General features: G+C 40.2%; 2 protein-coding genes across 2 annotated transcripts; both read left to right on the top strand.

Annotated features, from left to right (window-relative positions):
* The first annotated feature begins 3,800 nt into the window (after positions 1–3,800).
* Positions 3,801–4,994, top strand: LOC139727436 (uncharacterized). The gene has a single exon (XM_071638390.1). The coding sequence runs from the start codon at positions 3,893–3,895 to the stop codon at positions 4,790–4,792; it is 900 nt and encodes a 299-aa protein (XP_071494491.1). The 5' UTR covers positions 3,801–3,892; the 3' UTR covers positions 4,793–4,994.
* A 10,601-nt stretch (positions 4,995–15,595) lies between these two features.
* LOC139727462 (snaclec coagulation factor IX/factor X-binding protein subunit B-like) lies at positions 15,596–17,969 on the top strand. The gene is made up of 2 exons (XM_071638435.1): positions 15,596–15,934; positions 17,802–17,969. Exons 1-2 carry the CDS (start codon positions 15,596–15,598, stop codon positions 17,967–17,969), a joined length of 507 nt encoding a protein of 168 aa, XP_071494536.1.
* The last annotated feature ends 1,125 nt before the right edge of the window (positions 17,970–19,094 follow it).

Genomic DNA, 19,094 nt, shown 5'->3' with positions numbered 1-19,094 from the left:
CCCCCCCCCCCACCATCCCGCAACTTTTTGAATTGCCAGGACAGGCCTCCCTTCTCATCGGCGAGCACCCACAAAAACACGTGCAGTGGACAGATGCAGAACCCACCTTATCATCAACTCATCAAGATTTGGGAGGGTTTTTTTTTCCCTAATTTTTGCATTTCGCACAGCTAAATTTCTCGGCAAAAAAAGTGAAAATAAAGTTTGAATATGAATTGGAATTGGAATTGGAATTGGAATTGGAATATATGTGATATAGGAGCTTGTGAAAATCATCGAATCTGTACAAAATCGGAAAGAGATTGGCAAAAATATGCCAATTTCAAACAGAAAAATTAACTTCAGTCTTTAAAGGACTTTTAAGAATGTGTTTATGAATTCAGAAACTAGGAATATTATGACAATTCTGCAACAGACAATACAGACAATCGTGTACTATCCAAAAGGCCCAAATGAAATACCTTGTCAGTTGCGGAAAAACCCCAATAAATAGTAAATACATGTATTATGACAAAAAGGCACACCAAACCACGTGGCTTCTAGGACTTGCTGGATTAAAGGACATTAGTAGATGTAGATTTGTGGATGAAAAATTGGAGTCCAGAATGTATGATATTTGTATGTAATTTTTTGGTTTCATCATTGATTCGTCCGTCCCTGATTGATGAGATTTTATTCGGTTAACAGCACTCGCAGTTGTTTATTTCTTTGTAGACTTGTGATTGTTGAAATAAAAATTGCATCATAATTAGCTATTCTTCATGTCGAAAACTTGCATAGGAACACGGCATTGCAAGCTATAGTATATTGTTCAGACGTGCTTACAACGCAATGTTCTCGAAATGATTTTGAATTTGTAAGATTAAAAATATGATGATCTATCCGACAACAGTTTGCTACAATCGATTCATTTACATGACGTAACTCACCGTATAATGTGACATTTAAGAGAGCACCATAGGCTCTCAACGAAAATGGCTGTTTCAAGCAAAAACTAAAGTGTAAACCAAACCCTGATTTAGCACGTACCGGCATTCCGATATCAATTGACATCTACGGAAGATCTCCTATTTTCCGGAAATCAGATTTTGAAACACGTGACCGTCTCTATCTCTGACATTATGGTGTTTAATGGCAGGATAAATTTGATTCGAAGAAAGAATTAGTTTGGAAACATAGGCAAGGAAGGTGACCGAGCTCCGTCTTGACAGCAGCTAATTAGCTGTTCTGCCTGCGTGGTTCCTGTACCTTAAGCTACCGGGAAGGATGAGCTAATTTGGCCTGTGACGTCAGGTGACCCCAGTTGCATGCGAATTCAGATGCGAGTTATAATGGCGACCTCCTTTATTGAAGCTGCAAATTTTGCCTACATCGCTTTACGAGTCGAGGGCATGGTTCATAGAGATTGAGAGTAAGATTGAACTTACATTGATGCAATTAAAAAAAAAAGTCGCGTTCGATCTCCTATCAAGTCTGTGCTTTTAAGTCAAGCGTAATTTCTTTATAAAACAGGCTTACGATCAGCATTGATCTAACGCACAATTCAGTAAGTTACCTTCAATAAATCGAGCGTAAGATCAATCGTAGCTCTTTATGAAACAGGGCCTTGGTATCATTTTCCTTTGTATGTCTGATATCAAGGCTTTAACATTAAATTTGTTCGCGACAGACCTTGACCATGTTTGAATTCAGCGATCGATTACCACCCCCCCCCCCCAAAATAAAATATATATATATATGAATGAATAGATACATAAATGAATAGTGTCTTCTTTCCTTCCATTGCGATGGATCGTATTATAAAATTGTAACACTATTAAGAGGGATTCGATCCGGACAAGAGATTTGCGCTTTTAGTGCAAGCTTGTGTGTAAAACTGTCCAGAATCTGATAAACGCAGACACGGATTGGCTTTAAGTTTCTATTTCCATGATGCTATCTAGCCACATAATCCGCCTTAATGCCAGCTCATGCAGCCCGCGAAACCACACCACTTGAATGGGTCATTTGAACTTTGTTGTTGTCTGCGAACAATAGCGGAAACAACTGATCTTATCGCTGGTGTTACAGCCACGCTTCACGGGGTATGTTATATACTCCTTCTTTAGGCGTTATAAACAAAGTAACATGACAGACCATCATTCACCGATGCCTTCATCATAAACAGAAAAATGGAAAAATAAAGACCTTATCAGGGCAAAGATAAAGTTTGATTGAGAAAATATCACTTTTCTATTTTATAGAGAAGAGAAATGCTTCTTTATATTGTGAGTGAGTGTTATCATTTAAAGAAACAACTGTTTGTACAAAAACTAAATAATAAAGTTCTAGTTTTATTATTTTTGAAGAAAAAGTCACTGAATATCATCAAGATGAGAGATACATCTATTCTGTATCGGGTACGTGTAACCAATTTTATTCAGAGTGGCAGTCACTCCAACATGTGTGTTGTGTAAATGAAAACGAGAGAAATGTTAAGGAAAAATAGGCTTCGATTATGAAAACGAGAGAAATGTTAAGGAAAAATAGGCTTCGATTGAAGGTATCCGTTTATTGAGGTGTGAAATGCTAGAATGAGAAAAAAATGGTTTATGGAGGTTTAAAAAAAAATGGAAAAAAGATTCATTGTGCCCATGCATGAATCGGGCTACATAGCGTGATATCGTTACGCTTTTGTCAAAGTAACTTAAAGGGGGTGGGTAGTATCAGATCAGTGGGAATCAGCGGGAATGCTGGGGGATGATCGTTCCAATCCCTGTGGGATTCATTTAAGAGTACATTATATATTTATTGTTGTGTGAAAGTTATTGCTTCAGAATGGTCTCATGTTCAAGTAATATGCAGTTTAAGGCCCCGTCACTGTACAGGCATGCTAATCTGGAAACATTAAACTGCACATTACTTGAATATGAGACCATTTTGAAGCAAATAACTTTCACACAACAAAAGATATATAATGTACTCTTAAATGAATCCCACAAGGATTGGAACAATCATCCCCTAGCATTCCCACTGATTCCAACTGATCAGTTACTACCCATCCCCTTTAATCGACTTGAAAATGAAGCTTGTATGAATTGATCTATGGCAATGATTATTTAATTCAAATGGCATCGTATAAAACAATAGAAATTAGACACGTTCTGTATGGTACAGGCGAAGCGATTGCATATCAGATAGTCATTTACTATTTGTGTAAGAGAGAGAGAGAGAGAGAGAGAGAGTGTGTGTGTGTGTGTGTGTGTGTGTGTGTGTGTTTTAGGTTAGCTCCCATGTATAATTAGGGAAGAGCGTTGTATCAATTTGGAATATTCCAACAACAACAACAGAAACAAATAAACAGAGAACTAACGGTGTTTTGCATGGGGATCATTGTCACACAATAATTAATGTTGTGTTGCGAACACATACTCGACCATGGAATGCTTTTGTTTTTGGTGACGGCTATTGTTTTGCGATCGATTAGACAACTCAGCCTTGTACCTCCTTGGAATAAGTCAACTCTTGGCTTTCGGAACGTTACACAGCATTCTATTTTGCACCCTTAGTTTAGGATCACAGTTTGAATACAGCGGAAGTAAAAGCAAGGAGAGCACTGCATGCGGTGTTGAGTCAGACAGATGGGCCCCCTAACCCGATGGCAGAAAGGGGCGTGGTCTATACAAGAGTTGCCTGACTGACGAAGCTACTGACATGAGAGCAAGTTGCCGCCCACTTTTTGTGCAGGCCGTGCGCAAAGGAGAAGGCAGCGCCGATCAACCCAAACTTACGCAGGCATCATTTACGGGTGAAGCCGTTGCCGAGGAGAGTTCTGTGAATCCCCGTGTGCTTGTGAACATATCAGTCATAACACAATCAGAGGAATTGAACGAGAAAATCGACTGAAAACAAAATGGAGTCGCTGCTCCGTTTCGCCTGCCTCGTAGCAGGTCTGCTGGCTGTCCAAGCCCAATGCCCACCGTCATGGCAGAAAGTGGAGAACAGCTGCTACAGGGTTTTCGGACAAAGTATGTCATTTGACATGGCTTCACAAATGTGCAAAAGCTTCGTTGGATGCGATGGGATTTCCCCTGGTCACCTTGCCTGTCCATCATCGTACCAGGAGCAGAGGTTCGTCAGGAAGCTGAGATTCGAGATTCTGCGTCCACTGAGGGGTTTCCAGGTGGGTGAGGGGCAGCGTCTGCGACCTCAGACCGTGTGGCTTGGGCTGAGACTAGGACAGGGTGCTAACACCACATGGGAAAGCACAGAGATGTACGACAATGCTGCCATGGCGCAACACTGGGGTGCCAACCGACCAGGCATGGCTGCCAGATTTGACCCCACTGAGATGCGATGGAACGGCAGGTGCGCCGTTCTTCCCGGCCAGATGCAGATGAACGGAGCCATGCAGAAATGGGGACACCAGGCCTGCAACATGCGATTCCCCTTCATCTGCGAGATCTCGGCACCTGGCATCTCCAGTGGTAATGGTACCTTCGGCGCTGATGGTGGTTTCAACGCAACAACTGGTTTCGGACCTCAGCAACCCGCCAATCCTCCTCAGTGGCCGGGCGCTGGCGGCGGCGCTGGCGCAGGCAGGGGTCCAGGTACAGGTGGAGGGAGGTTTCCAGGTGCAGGTGGAGGCAGGGGACCAGGTGCAGGTGCAGGTGCAGGCGCTGGCGGACAATTTCCCCCAAACACTCCTGGAAACACCCCACGATGGCCGACAAGACCGAACACACCTCCGAACCCAAGAGGACCAGGCGGCCCAAGACCCCGACTCTACCAGCAGGCCTACGCCCAACCATAAGGACAATGTTTTGTGCATATAATTGTAAATTCAAAACTAGTCATTTCATGTAAAATACGGCTCAGAAACCTTAAACGTTAGACCACTCACGGGGGAAAAGAACTCTGAGCAATATACAAAGAAACCAGAACTTACGAGTAGTGCATCCTTTTGTGGGAAAACGGCGAATCTACGTGCGGGTAATTGAACGTGACGCACGACGACGGACGAGCGCAGCTCTCTTCTTCGAGGAACGTAATATGCACTAGCGCCCTCTTGCGGCAATTTGTAACTGAACTTTACATATGCACGTTGAGTAATGACACATTTATCTGTTTTATGTGCAATACCTGGGAACATTTTTGATATAGCAAACATTTTTTTAAAGAAATCTACGTTGCATTATTTATGCAAAGATCAGTCAACTCACAGTGTCTTCCCCGTTTCTGAAATTTGTCAAATGTAATTAAACGAGACTGCAATTGCATTTTCAATATCCTTTGTCGGCATGTTGCGCTATCTTTTGCAAGTTTTGTGCAGATTTTAACTGTCGTAGTTGTAAAAGGCTCTGTAAAGGGCGAATTAAGGGAGTTATTTGTGAGATTTATCTTGTTAGTGTGAGAGTGCGTGGTAGTTAGTATGCATGTTGCCTTTGTGAGTATATACATGAGTGTAAGTCCATGTTTGTGTGTGTGTGTGTGTGTGTGTGTGTGTGTGTTGTTGTTTGTGTTTTTGTGTTATGTTTATGAATTATATTATTGCATCATGAGTGAGTGAGCATAAAGAACAGGGGAATCAAACAAGCGGCATCTGACAACAACTACGGTGACACACACACATTCAGCCAGTTAACAAACTTCATTTATTTCACCATAAATATCATTCTAAAGTTAAAATCACTTTTGAAATATATATTTGAACATGACATGACCAAGCAGGACAATTACACACAAAGATCGTACGACGGAAATAAAACTGGGGGAAATAAAATTTGAGAAGATGATAAAGATAAAACAACTTCTTGAGCCATCAATGATATCAGTACATCGTATTATCTCATCTAATCTGAAAATTTCAATTTCAATTTATTTTCATATTTCTCGATGAAAAATTACATCAAATATAACAAAATTAAATGAAATACATGACATACATAGAATATTGCAAATATGTAAAACATAATAATAGTGGTCGATCTGTTCAGTTTGGAATCTGTGAATGAATGCTAAAGAAATATGAAGGAACCTACTTAAAAAGCGAGCTTGTTGAGCGTAGGTCCCGGTTAAAAACGAGTTTAAGATTGAGAAGGGGAGCACGGGTACAACAATGACCGGAACATAAGAGAAAAACAAAATAAAAAAGTACAAATATACAGTTATATAGCAAATTCTTCTCTAGTGCAGGTTAGGGATCGGAAAAGCCACATGCTGTATATAGGCGGATGAACCATTGTCGTTCTGGCAATACAATATGACTAAAATAAAGGACATATTGTCGAAGTTTATCCTTCGAAAGAAACTCTGATAATGCAAATTATGTTTCTCAATGAAAGCATTTTCTAGTTACTGTAATCCATACCAGTAATATTACTAAAAGCACATCGATCCAGATGAACACTATTATCATATTAAGTGCACTTTGTACAATCGAATTCAATGGTCTACTGAAATGCATTCTAACAATAAAAATGATATAGGTGATAATTTTCTAGGACCGGCTTACAGTATGTGAATCTGTAGGCTATATATATATATATATATATATATATATATATATATTCTACAGATTCACGTAAGCCGGTCCTTGAAAATTGAATATATATATATATATATATATATATATACTAATTTGTTTATATATTTATTCATTTATTTATTTATTCATTTATTTATTTATTTATTTATCCATTTAGAATTCATTCATTCATTTATACATATATTATAATCAGGGTTGGCCAATTTGGTTTTTAGGCGTCGCACCGACCTGCTAACGTTATCATTTTTTTCTCTCTTTTGGTATATTACACCCGCGATATTCTCAACTGAGTTAACGATAAGCGAAAAATGCGACTTTACAGACTTAAACGACTAAACACGCCAACAAAGTCTGGCCGAAGATTTTTTCATGGTTTGCGAATCATGGGGTCAAATGCTGAAATATAAAGATAAAATGGCGGATAAAAGCATGTAAACATTAGACCTGTACAACAGCGGAAGACTTCGCACTGCAGTAATATTATGCGACTTTGTTGAAAATCTAAAGGAAGCAAAAACCCAAGTATTAATTTGGATTGAGTGAAAGCAGCAATAAGTAGAATACATCAATGGAAGTTTAAGGAAAATCGAACGATCGATTCAAAAGTCAAGCCTTTTATAAAGCTTCGGCGCCGTCATTGCTGGATAAAAAAAAAACCAACAACAACAACAAAAACGACTATAGTTTATGACGTCATTTTGGACAACAATAAAAAACGCAAGGATCATTCCACAAAATCATTTTTTTTTTACCATGAAAAGTGCACCTGTGACTTACGTTGTAGGAGTGATATTATTCCCCCTGCTTTATGAAAGTGGTAAGTACATGTAAAGTGCTCTGTCATTTTGCTAGAAAAGTAAAAATTACGCTGATTTTTTTTTTATATTTTCTTTATATTGATATCCGTTATGACGTCATGAAGGAAAGTAGTCTCCTCATCCAGCGATGACGGCACCGAAACTTTAAAACCTCATAGGTGTTGAATGGATTGCCCGATTTTACTCAAACTTTCACTGATGCGTAGTTGTTTTTACTCAATCTGCATTTAAGTATTTTGGCTTCGGTTTCCTTTAAGTCGGGGACCACTATGTATATATAATATATATGTTATATGTTTTATATATCCGTTTCGAGGCGTGGTCAAAAGAAACGAGTGTGTGCCGACAGATTTACCCGACTGAAAGGTGGCACGTGTCATACTGCTTCAAGATTGTGTCAGCGCAATGGGAACCGACACCCACGTTGATGTCTGAGTCACAATTCTTCAAGGCAGTGATCATGAGGTAAGACTTTCCGGAGTCTATCAAGGGTTTCATCAAACAATGTAAGAACAATCAACGAGAAATAAGGGTCAGGGGCTTCTATCCCCCCCCCCCCCCCCATCCCTTCCCCCGGCCCACATAAACGTATAAACACCCACACACCCACACACGAACACTAATACACGAAAACAATAATAATTATAATAATAATAATAACAGCAACAACACACACGCGCACACACTATATGGGTGCAATATGACATCATTATCAGTTTTCATTAGAAGAGCAAAACTATAGACCAACATAACAGACATTCATCAAACAATACGAATTGAAAATACGAAAGTTATGAATTTTTTCACATCACGTTTAACGTTGTTTAATCAAATAGTGCCATAAGTCTTCGTACCCAACCTATACCTTATTCTGTTCATTTGAGTTACTATATCTCTCACAAGCAAAATGACCTCACTGTAAAGCTTAACCATTTGTGAGCTTGAGTGTCAATTGACACAGAAAACCCCAAAGGCGAAGTACACAGTGTCCAAAACCCCTGGCACAGGAAGGGTTAACTTAGAGTGAGAACTGTAATGTCTCAATCTTGCATTGAATTTCATTGCCATGAAGACCTCCACACAGCAGCCCCTCCCAATTTTTTTTTTCCCGCATGAGGTTGTGCGTTTATCATTGTGCGCGTGTATGTTAGAGGGGGAGGAGGTTATTAAGTGAGGGTAGGGGTAGTTCTTGTCTGAAAAGGTTTGATTGGAAATATAGTCTCCACCTTTTATTTCTTGTATGTCTGGGGTTTTTTTTTCTAGAAAGTGTATAACCGGGAGACAACGTCCCAGGAATCGGGGCACAAAGAATGACTCATCAGCGAAGCCGAAGATATGGCGCACAACGTTGCCAATTTTGATGTCAAGCATGCACGAGACCTGGGAGTGCTTAGGATACACAAACTTTACGTGGGACCACATGAATAAAGAGCATTGTGTTTCCTAGAATCATTGCTTTTGACTACCAAATTTGAATGTTATATGAGAAACAAGGAGATACTCCCTGTCAAGAACATATTCATTGTTATGATTTTGAAGAAGTTGTGTCACTGTAATTATTTCCTTTCTTCCATTTCTTTAGTCATCTCAAAACTGAAATATTTTATTCAGGTAAAACGAAGCTTTATCTTTGGGACATTATTACAGGCTCTGAAGGAGTTACGCAATCTTCGACAAAACTTTCATCCGTTTAGGTTTCATGCAATTATTCGCCAGGAAAAGTTTCCCATCGTACTGCATTCTACCTTTTTGGCATTAACCATTGAAAAAAAAAACAAACGTCCCAGCACATGTTATTCAATCTTTAATCCATAAAGATCAGCTTTTAAGATATTTGCTTTGTGTCATGATGTTGTGAAAATAAATTCAATGCATATATTCTATAGAGTAAGATAAAGGGAATAATATGGATCGAATCAAAGTGTATTTGAGACATGTAACATTTTGACGTGACTTGAAGGTTCACCCTTAGGCCTATAAAGGTAGGGTCAATTAAATGATTACGTCCCTGAAATTACGTGGCAAAGTAAGCTAGATAAAGATAAAGACAAAACAGCGGAGAGGTTATTAGAATACGTTACATTACTCATTCAGCCATTGTTGACACAAACAATATGCTTTAAACAAGAATACACACAAGTGTCTATCATTGTTATACGTGCGTCCTCGTTTTTCCCCCTTCTCTTTTGGCAGCAAGAAGCTCTCTTTTCTAACGAAGGGGACAGGAAATCAGCGACTAGCGGTTCGTCAGAGACGATGACTAATGATTACTATGCTAATCCAAATGAAGACGTTTACCACAAATTCTATCCGTCAATACTTCAGTTCAATTCAGTTATCCAATATTGTGTCAAAACACAACGCTCTCTATCCAGTTAACACATTGTGAGTACTTCTGTTGACATGATATGGTTTATTTGAGCCACATAAAGATTGAAGGTGCAAATTAGAAAAAAAAATGTTACTTTTATAAGATGTTTCAGGAGAAGAATTAAGATAAAGTTAAAATTTAAAGCTTTTCATGAATGCCGAAGATTTGAAAAATTGCAGTGAGCACAAAAACTCAGACCCAAAACACAAAGCTACAAAAGCACTCACATACACTAGAATTAGAAAAAAGAATAGAAAAAGTGTGTCTCTTAAGAGAAGCGGAAGGAGATTAAGAATAAGGATAACGTTGAAAGCTAAAGCACCCCCACACACACACCCACACACACACACACACCCACACACCCATCGAGCCCGGCCGAGCACACAATCATGTACACCTAGACGCCGAGATACATCCAATATTAGAAATGCATATTACTACGTAAAAAAAAGTGAAGGCAAAGGAAGAAAATTGATTAGCGACAGAAAATACTCCATTGAAACGTCATCCGAAATGGACCAATAAAAAGACTCAACTTTGAACCTAGAACCTTGAAGTGATAATCAATTTCAGTAGCTCCTTGGAACCATCCCGGGATGGTGGAAATGCCCAATGTCAGTTTGAGGTGGCATGGTGAACAAAACAAGACCCAGTGAAAGTCTCACTTGAGTACATTAAAGGCATTGTTTACCATTGGGAGCAGTGATTCAAAAAATGTTCGAGTTATGATGCAAATGTGTAGGTCAGTTGTATCACAAAACATCCTACCATATTAACATTTCGCAATAAAGACAAAAATATCAAGAGATATCACTATTTTTTCTCACTACGCCATATCTGTAGACGGTTTAGTCTAGAAACAATTTTATTATAACTATGGTTCACATGTTGTATATTTAACAATACTTGATACTGATTAAAATGATTGAATTAGCTGTTTCTATCATTAACTCAAATTTTAGAACTATTTAAAACACTAAAACTGGGTTTTTATTTCATCTGCAAAGGGTAAATGTTGCCTTTAAAATGGAGCGTGCATAGTGCAACAAGAAAAACAAACAAACAAAACCAAACAAATAAATAAATGAAAACATGCCTTCTTGCTTGAAGCATGTGCGACCAACAGCACGAGGCTGCATCGCTTGGATGACTGGAAGAGCAGCCTCTCTGAATGTTGATGGGTTTGTGATCTCGACCACAGGTCCTGGCAGATGGTTCCAGGTTCTGACAGCTCGGGGGAAGAAAGGAAATTTGTACAGATCAGTATGGTCGTTTTCGGGATTACATACTTGAGCTAATCGTCATGCCTTTCAATGCAAGAAGCTGGGAAAATTCCATGTAGTAATAATGGTAGGCTAACTTGGTAGTGGTAGATCTTGTGAAAGAGGGTGCACTGTGCAAGGAGACGCCGTGTGTTGAGACTATCCCAACAAAGAGCTGAGACCAGCGCTGAGGAAGATGTTGAATTCCTATAGTCTCCATGCACAAAACGAGCAGCAGTTTTCTGCACCTGCTCAAGAGAGTTTACCATTGTTGTTGTGTGTGGATTCCAGGCCTCTGATGCATATTCTAGTTGGGGCCGGACAAGTGCAGTATAGGCTCTGGCCTTTACTTCCTTGGTGCATGGTGATAATGTTCTGCGGAGAAGCCCTAATGTCTTGTTTGCTCTGTGTCTGATGTTCTGGCAATGCTTGTTCCAGCTCAAATCATCAGTGATTATTACCTGGCCCTGAGGGAGGTACCAGATAAATATTGCCCACACTGAAAACATATTGCCCTCGTCTTTGACTCGGGCAATATGCTTTCAGTTTGGGCAATATTTTCTGGTACCTCCCTCAGGGCCAGTCAATATCATATAATTGTCACTCCTAGGTGCTTGTATTTCTTTGCCCTGCTTATGAAGTCCGTGTGAAGATGGTACTGAAAAACAGAGGGATTACGCTCCCGAGTGATAGACAAGACAGCACATTTACTCACATTGAAGCTCATATGCCAGTTTGAGGACCAGATGAGTAACTGCTGGAGGTCTTGTTGCAGTATGTGACGGTCTGAGTTTGCACCTATTTCCCTGTAAACGACACAATCATCAGTAAAGAGGCAAATGTTTGACTGGATATTATCTTTTATGACATTAATAAACAAGAGGAAAAAAAGATGGTACACGAAGAAATGATCTCATGTGGGAATCGCAGATTATGTAATTACGAATGTCTGAATGACATTTCTCCCTTACTGTACAAGTAAGTCAAATTACACGTTTGCATGACATTATAGGATGTTTACACTGCATCTGTTTGTTATGTTCACGAACACTAGATAGGGCAATATTGAATTCTATCTTTTTTTACCCTTTCTGCATTATTTTTTTTCTTCTCATGGACCTCATAGAGCGGTTTTATGATACCATAATGTAAGTTGGCAACATAACGTCTATTATAACCATTGTTACAAAATTGAGCAAAGAATCCTGGAGCAAGGTTTCTGTGCCCGTAAAAATCCTCGAGTTCATTCGATTGGTGTAAAATTGACGCTGCGAAAAGGGGGAGGGGGAGATTTGAAGCTCCACTCTGAAAGTACGGAGCAGCTGGTGTCTCACGTTGAAATGATATGAATACTATCATACTAAACACGCTGAACAACCGCATATCAGCGGTGTGAGCAACTTTATCACATACAGCTGATTAAGAAAGTACCCTTTCTATTTGTGACAGCATTTCTTTTCAGATAATTTCCAACGAATGGTTTGCTATGGGTGGCGTCACACACTGTCCCGAAGTTGACACAAGATGGTCTAACGAAAATGAAATTTTCGATTCCGCACGAGCTTGGTCCCGAATCTTAATGGTAAAAAGCCAATCAACAGCCGAAGCATGAACGATGTCTACACAGAGGGCCACATGATGACTCCCGAACCACACTAGAAGGCTACACAAAGATGGGAATCTTTATCATATAATCACATTTCGCAAGATCTTCGGGCTTTTCTTTGGCTTGCCGAAGATTTCGCTGCCGCTCACGAAGTTGCTTTCGGAGCCTGAGAAAATCAATCGGCAGTCATACGATGGCTCACGAATGACAGGAAGTTTCTACCATCACGGCCAAATTTTAACGTTCCCGTCACTGTGTGTCCATCTGTGCTCATTGTCGGAGCAGCGTGATGCCTGCAATGATGAATTACGACGCCATGGCGGTCATAGTTTGTTATTCCGAATGTTCGTTATCCCGAAATGAAACCAGGTTCGTCTTCCCAAAGGTTCGTTTATCCGGAAATGTTTTTTTTTTTTAAACCGTTTTCGAATGACCGCGGCACCTTATAATATTTCATTTTTGGACTAAAGAACCTTCAGATTAACGAACCATATTTCAATTTCGGATTCACGAACCTTCTAAAAAGCGAACCTTCGGAATTACGCGACAAGTGCTCGGAATAACGAACCCTGTTTAATTTCATTTTCTGATTTAACGAACATCTAGGTATACGAAATTAGTGTGTTTAGGAAACACAAACCTTCGCATTAGCTAACATTAGGCCTACTTCGCTTTCGGATTAACAAACCTTCGGAATAACGAACATCACGACGTCGACCTTTACCAAGCTTTCTGAGCGATCCATGTCGTCTGAAGGCCAGGGTCGACTGTCTGAAACAAGCAAGGTGTCGGCATCTATGCTCTATGCATATCAAATAAGGACACTTTCTTAACTTTTCACACACACACACACACACACATCAAAATCACACTTGTTGAATCTCGAATGGCCTAAAAATTCCCGTGAATTCACAAAGCTAATTCAAAGCTATATCATGCATGGACGATGCAATTTTCTAAAGTGTGCAAAGAAAATGTGACACAGCGAAGTAACACGAACAGACATCCAATACTGAACATATTTTGACACGTACAAGTGCAAGGTTTGGCTATTAGCACTTGTTTTAGTCCGTGAACTTCAAACCATGGGTTTCAATTTTACCACCTTCAAACCATGGGTTTCATTTTTTCCATCTTTTTAAACTCAGGTCTTAAACTCTGCGTAAACGTTAAATTGAAACTGCTTCCAAAATAGTGGATGTACGGTCATTACGTGCAGGTAGTAAAACAAAGCAACTCTTCATAAGTACCATCACAATAGCAACTAAGACATCATGTTTCTGTGTATGGTACATTTTGCTAATGTCAGGTGAGTCAAACTGTCAACTTGTCCGTCCCAAGAAATTTCCAAGAATCGTGAACATGAACACAATGAAGGAAATAAAGTCTAGGTTCACTCATCTTGATGAAGAAAGGGGACGGCGAAACAATTATAGATGCTATCAGGAGACTAAGATACTAATAATTAGGCATGATAATAAGAGGATGCAAATATCGGTACTGACGATAGTAATAGTGATAATGTCATCACGGATTACTGTGATCCCACAGCATTGCTCACCACGGTAGCCAGTATTAGCTCTGCAGTACACGGCACCAGCCAATGCCAGCCGCTGCGATTACCGCAAAATTACCGGGTATCCATTCTAAAACACCTAAATCTGCAGTTTGACATTGAAAATAACAACAAAACCCCAATAAACGAACAAACATATGATGACAAGTCATCAAGAAAGCTGATTCACAATGCAAAACCAACCTACTGAACTTTGGAGCTTAGTAACAACGATGTTGGTAAAGTGAATGCATGCGCAGAAGCTAAGTTTTGTTCAGATCGATGACGTACGTCTCATTATTTTTTGTGTGTCTGTGTTTGATTGTTTCATAGGTATATGTAAAGAAAAAAAAATGATTTCTCTTTTGAAACTCCTGAATCACCACTTTAATATAATTCAATCTTCCTTTTTTTCTATAGCCAGACGCCTTAAAAATTGAATAAATAAAGAAAATAAACTTTGTAATGCCATGAGCACGTCCCACAGAGATAACCAAGATTGTTTGTTAAAGGAATGACCTATTGAAAAAATTTGGTGTGACGTAAATTTGTGTTTCGATAACTTGGAAGAAAATAAATCATCACAAGACTGGAACATGTGCATGTTTTTGGTCGTAGAGGTTTATAATCAAATCAATTGCTCGTTAACAAGACTCTGTAGCTCGTGTTATTTTTGCTCCATCAGAAATGATGAGAACTAGTTACATCCAGGGATGTTTGTGCCGTATCCAGTGACAACTAATAAACTGAGCGATTTAAGGAAGAGTAGGAAGGGTGATGGAGAGGGGGGTAAGGGTGCTCTTCTCAAGGAACTCTTCAAGAGCGATAATAGGGTCTCCACATGTCTCCGCCCTACACGGTATCGCCTAAATGGCGTTATTCCCCAGGTCGGAAGGTCATCATTACCAGCCCAGTTCCGCCCGACGGATTTACGTGGGACCTGTGAGGATGATTCACCAATAGCAGCCCGTGTGCACGTTCACTCTCACCCCACCCCCTTACAGTATCCACCTGTATCTTCGACACACTTTGCACCCACTTAACCCCTCTGTCCACCCGTCCTCTTCTCACTCCCTGGTTATCGCTGTCCTTGTTTTCCTTTATGCCAATCCCCTGAGTCCAAACGTGAAATCATTTCGGGCCGATGACGTAAATATCTACCTTTAACTCTGTCAACATCACGTTCCCTTTCATTGACGCATGGACCCAACCACTAATCCATGGTCGACGTAGAAGGATTTTCATGTGTAAACTCACTGGTTCGAAGAAACCAAGAGGACTCTCGACTGCCTCCTTCTTAAGTCCGGTGTTCGTCATTAAACACAACAAAGTTATCAGAGTCTTCTCTCTCCCCAAGACATCAAAAGAGATCATACTGCAGTGGACTTGTGTTCAACAGGAAAAGACACTAATACTGTGATCGATAATCTGAGATAACCTGAAATCGATAAGCGACAATGCTTCGATTAGCCATCTTCGCCGTCCTTGCCGTGGTCGTGAGCGCCTGCCCGTTCGGGTGGTCGCAGTCCGGTAGCTCGTGCTACCGTATCTCCGACAAGCCCGACACGTGGGTTGGAGCTGTACGAGCTTGCAGCCGCTTCAGTTCGTGCGCGTCCGGTTTTGCCGGTCACCTCGTTGCCATCACGACGAGCTTCGAGAACCAACAGGTCATGGACGTCCTCAACTTCAACAACATGCAAAACAACGAGATGTGGCTCGGACTGAGGACCCCGGCGGGACCCGTAGCTTGGGAGAGTGGTGAAGCGCTAAACCCTGCCTTGAGGAACACCTGGCACGTGAGTATAGCCTATGCTTTGAACAATCAAGATAACGGCGGTGGGGTTGGGGATCAAGGATTTACTGATAAGGAATATAATATGTTGTGAACATGGAGAAATGAATTGCTCGAGTATAAATCCGTGCACATTGTAAGGAATATATCGCTCTTGTTTCTTTTGTCTTCACTGTGGAAAGTACTTTTTCATTAAGATTACGAGAAAGAGTTCTTTTAGTGAATGCTTCCTTGGTGTTCGACAGTCGAGCGTGGTCTGCTTATGATGATATTGATGTTAAGGGCATACAAATTTAACCGATTTATCAATTGGAACAACTTTCGTTAGGTCTATAATCGATGACGTAACAAGGGAAGGTCTGCAAATTCGTGAGCCATGAATCCATCGTGATGAGGATTTCTTTTCTTTCTTTGGCAATGCAGATTAATCTGCATTGCTCACAGGTTACGAAGTTTCTAACTTTTATCCCTATACATTCATTCGAAGTATTAAACTGCAATGTTCTTTGAGTCACTGAAACTCTGACAGTGTAACAAAGGTTCGAAAAAAAGATTCGAAAGGTCTATTTTAATGTTATGATTTTACACCAGCAACGAAAAAAATCTGCATACTGCTATCGTTAAGATATTTATCACAATTGCCAAACGATAGAATCAGTATTGGATAACAATCTGCCGACTTGAGAGTTGATCAAAATACCAGTGCTCAACACTGCTGGTTATAGATGGTGACATAATTGCCGTATCGCCGTCGCAAAATTGGACACGTCTTCCTGTGTGCCTATATCTCTCATCGCAGGAACAGCATGGGTACCTTGGCTAAAAATAGTGTTTCTCAGTTTGTCCTCGTTGTCAAAGGTCACTAACATTCATTACCTCGCTGTTGCCAATTTGCCTTCGACTGCAAGATTGCCGGAAATGATACACTATTGTATCTAGGTCAGCCATGTCATAAGACATTCAAACAAATATCATACAAGACCAGTGTTAAAAGTCTCCAATATTGGTCGACAAGTATAAAGGTCTTCTTTATGATATTCACTTACGCCCTCCTTGAATTTGAGCTTTAACTGTGGTTTCCAAGTTATCAGCAAGATCCTGTATGACTGGGTCTGAGATGTAAGCATCTAATCTGTAAATTTCAGCATCATGTTTATCAGATTCAAGGACGCAGATAATTTCTGTCGTCGGCTCTGATGTTTATGTTTAATCAACCTCTACTTCAAAGCTTTGTAAATACCTGTTGTCACCCTTTCTACATTTGATATGAGCATACTTTCACGTGTGCTTTTGGTCATCTTCTAGGTCTGCGTGTGAAGTCCATCTTCCCCATAGTGTTACCCACATTACCACTACCATCTATGCATCTATAATTATTCAAGGCTCGTGTCGACACATCGTCTTGAGAAAGTTTGACGTGAACCACCCCCAAAAAAAATAAAATAAAATAAAAAACAAAACAAAACAAAAACAAAAAACAAACATAAAAAACAAAAGCAAACACAAATACAAACAAACAACTATTACTAGTACCTCCTCAGGCTCCTGTCAAATGGCCACATCTTGTTTCATGTATTGCTTTTCGAGCATCATTGTAGAGCAGACAATACTATATCACAGTTTGTGAGTTTTCTCTTTGTGCACGAACTTATCTATACTCACTAACTAAACATACATCTTCGTTATCTGCTTATCATATAGATTTGTATTATCTGCACCATAACCTGTGGAGGTGCATGAGGACCAGACTAATTTCGATATGTCTTTTTTCTCTCTCAATCGATCAATCGACGCACGCTCTCACAAACGTGAACACCCATCAACCTTACATCCGGTCTCCATCGGGGCTCCACAACGTCTCCCTAACGCAGCCCGGCAACCCAAGGAGGGGCTACAACATGTGCACCGTTGCGCTTCGAGGCAGATGGGCCAGCAGGCCTTGCAACTCTCGTCGGTATTACGTCTGTGAGATGGGTGGAGATCCGGCCCCAACTGCTATGCTTCTGAGCCAAGGAGTGAGCCCGGAGGATATCTTCTGAGGACTGCCACGCCCTAAGAAGTGCCATGCCATGCCCACTGGGTTCATCAAGGGACGTGATCTATTCTCTTTTAGAACAAATGTTAGAAACTAGAACAGCAGAAGCTAAGTAGTTGAGTTTGTTCTATAGCAGCAGCTCGATCGATATCAGGAGAAGAGATCCAACACCGGCACTGACGAAACGAAGTCAGAAAACCATGTCCACGACTGGCTATATTTAGAAAGCGTCGGATGCACTTTGAAACTGAGTTTGAAATGCATCGATGCTTTTCTGGCATGTCTGGAGTATATTTGTATTATTGGAAGATAGAAATCTTCCCTATCGTCTTGCTCGTCAAGATTGGGCCTCCTGAATTCGTCGCCAAGGTTAAAAAAAGATAAGGGAAGTAATTTTGTCTAGAAGTTTTTGTCGTAATATTGTGTAGGATGGACAATGCTCTTTAATCTTTTTGATTTCAAAATACAGTCAAACCTGTCTGTAGCGGCCATCCTAGGGAGACGAAAAAAGTGTCTGTTATAGACAGGTGGCCGCTATAGACAGGGTCTCTGACATGGCTTTTCTCTGGGAGATTGTTTACAGTGGCCGTACACGGCAGTCGGACGCTATAGACAGTTGGCCGCAAAGGCAGGTTTAATTGCAGTTCAAATGTTTAGTTTAAATAGTTCAACAATGTTTGAATTCCTTGCCGGAGAATTCGTGCTTACTGATGATATTCTCGCGTATATATTCGTTCAATGATGATTGGGTTGATGGTATCAGGATAGGAAAATCGTCATGATGCCAAGTTACAGAATTTAATTAGCTTTTCAAGTGCCAAATGTTAACAGTTTTGTCTCAAATAGGGATATTTTCCCCAAGGGCATAGATTATAATGCCGACATAGCTCTCCAGTGAGTAATCATGCTGCGAAATCCACAGACATCATTCCTGCCAAAAATCAGTATAGATAGATTGTTTCTACTGCATGATGAATTGTCGAAAGTTTTATATATGTGGTTATATTTGTATTGTACTGCAAAGTTATAAGTTGTAGAGTTTGATATAATAAAAGATCATGGAAAGCTGTAAAGATGATAAATGGTCGTTTGACGTTTCTTTCTCTTTTTCAAAGTTGCCTTAACATAT

This window comes from Diadema antillarum, unplaced genomic scaffold (genome assembly GCF_040938485.1).
Source record: "Diadema antillarum isolate AM-2024a unplaced genomic scaffold, OU_Dant_1.0 seq00000131_RagTag, whole genome shotgun sequence".
Lineage (NCBI taxonomy): Eukaryota > Metazoa > Echinodermata > Echinoidea > Diadematoida > Diadematidae > Diadema > Diadema antillarum.
This window is presented reverse-complemented; position numbering and strand designations above follow the sequence as displayed.

What these genes read in the sequence shown, in the direction of transcription:
- LOC139727436 (XM_071638390.1), top strand. Translation starts at nt 3,893, where the DNA reads ATGGAGTCGCTGCTCCGTTTCGCCTGCCTCGTAGCAGGTCTGCTGGCT.
- LOC139727462 (XM_071638435.1), top strand. Translation starts at nt 15,596, where the DNA reads ATGCTTCGATTAGCCATCTTCGCCGTCCTTGCCGTGGTCGTGAGCGCC. An exon ending in CCTTGAGGAACACCTGGCAC is followed by an intron (nt 15,935 to 17,801) that starts GTGAGTATAGCC and finishes TCCCTAACGCAG; the next exon opens with CCCGGCAACCCAAGGAGGGG.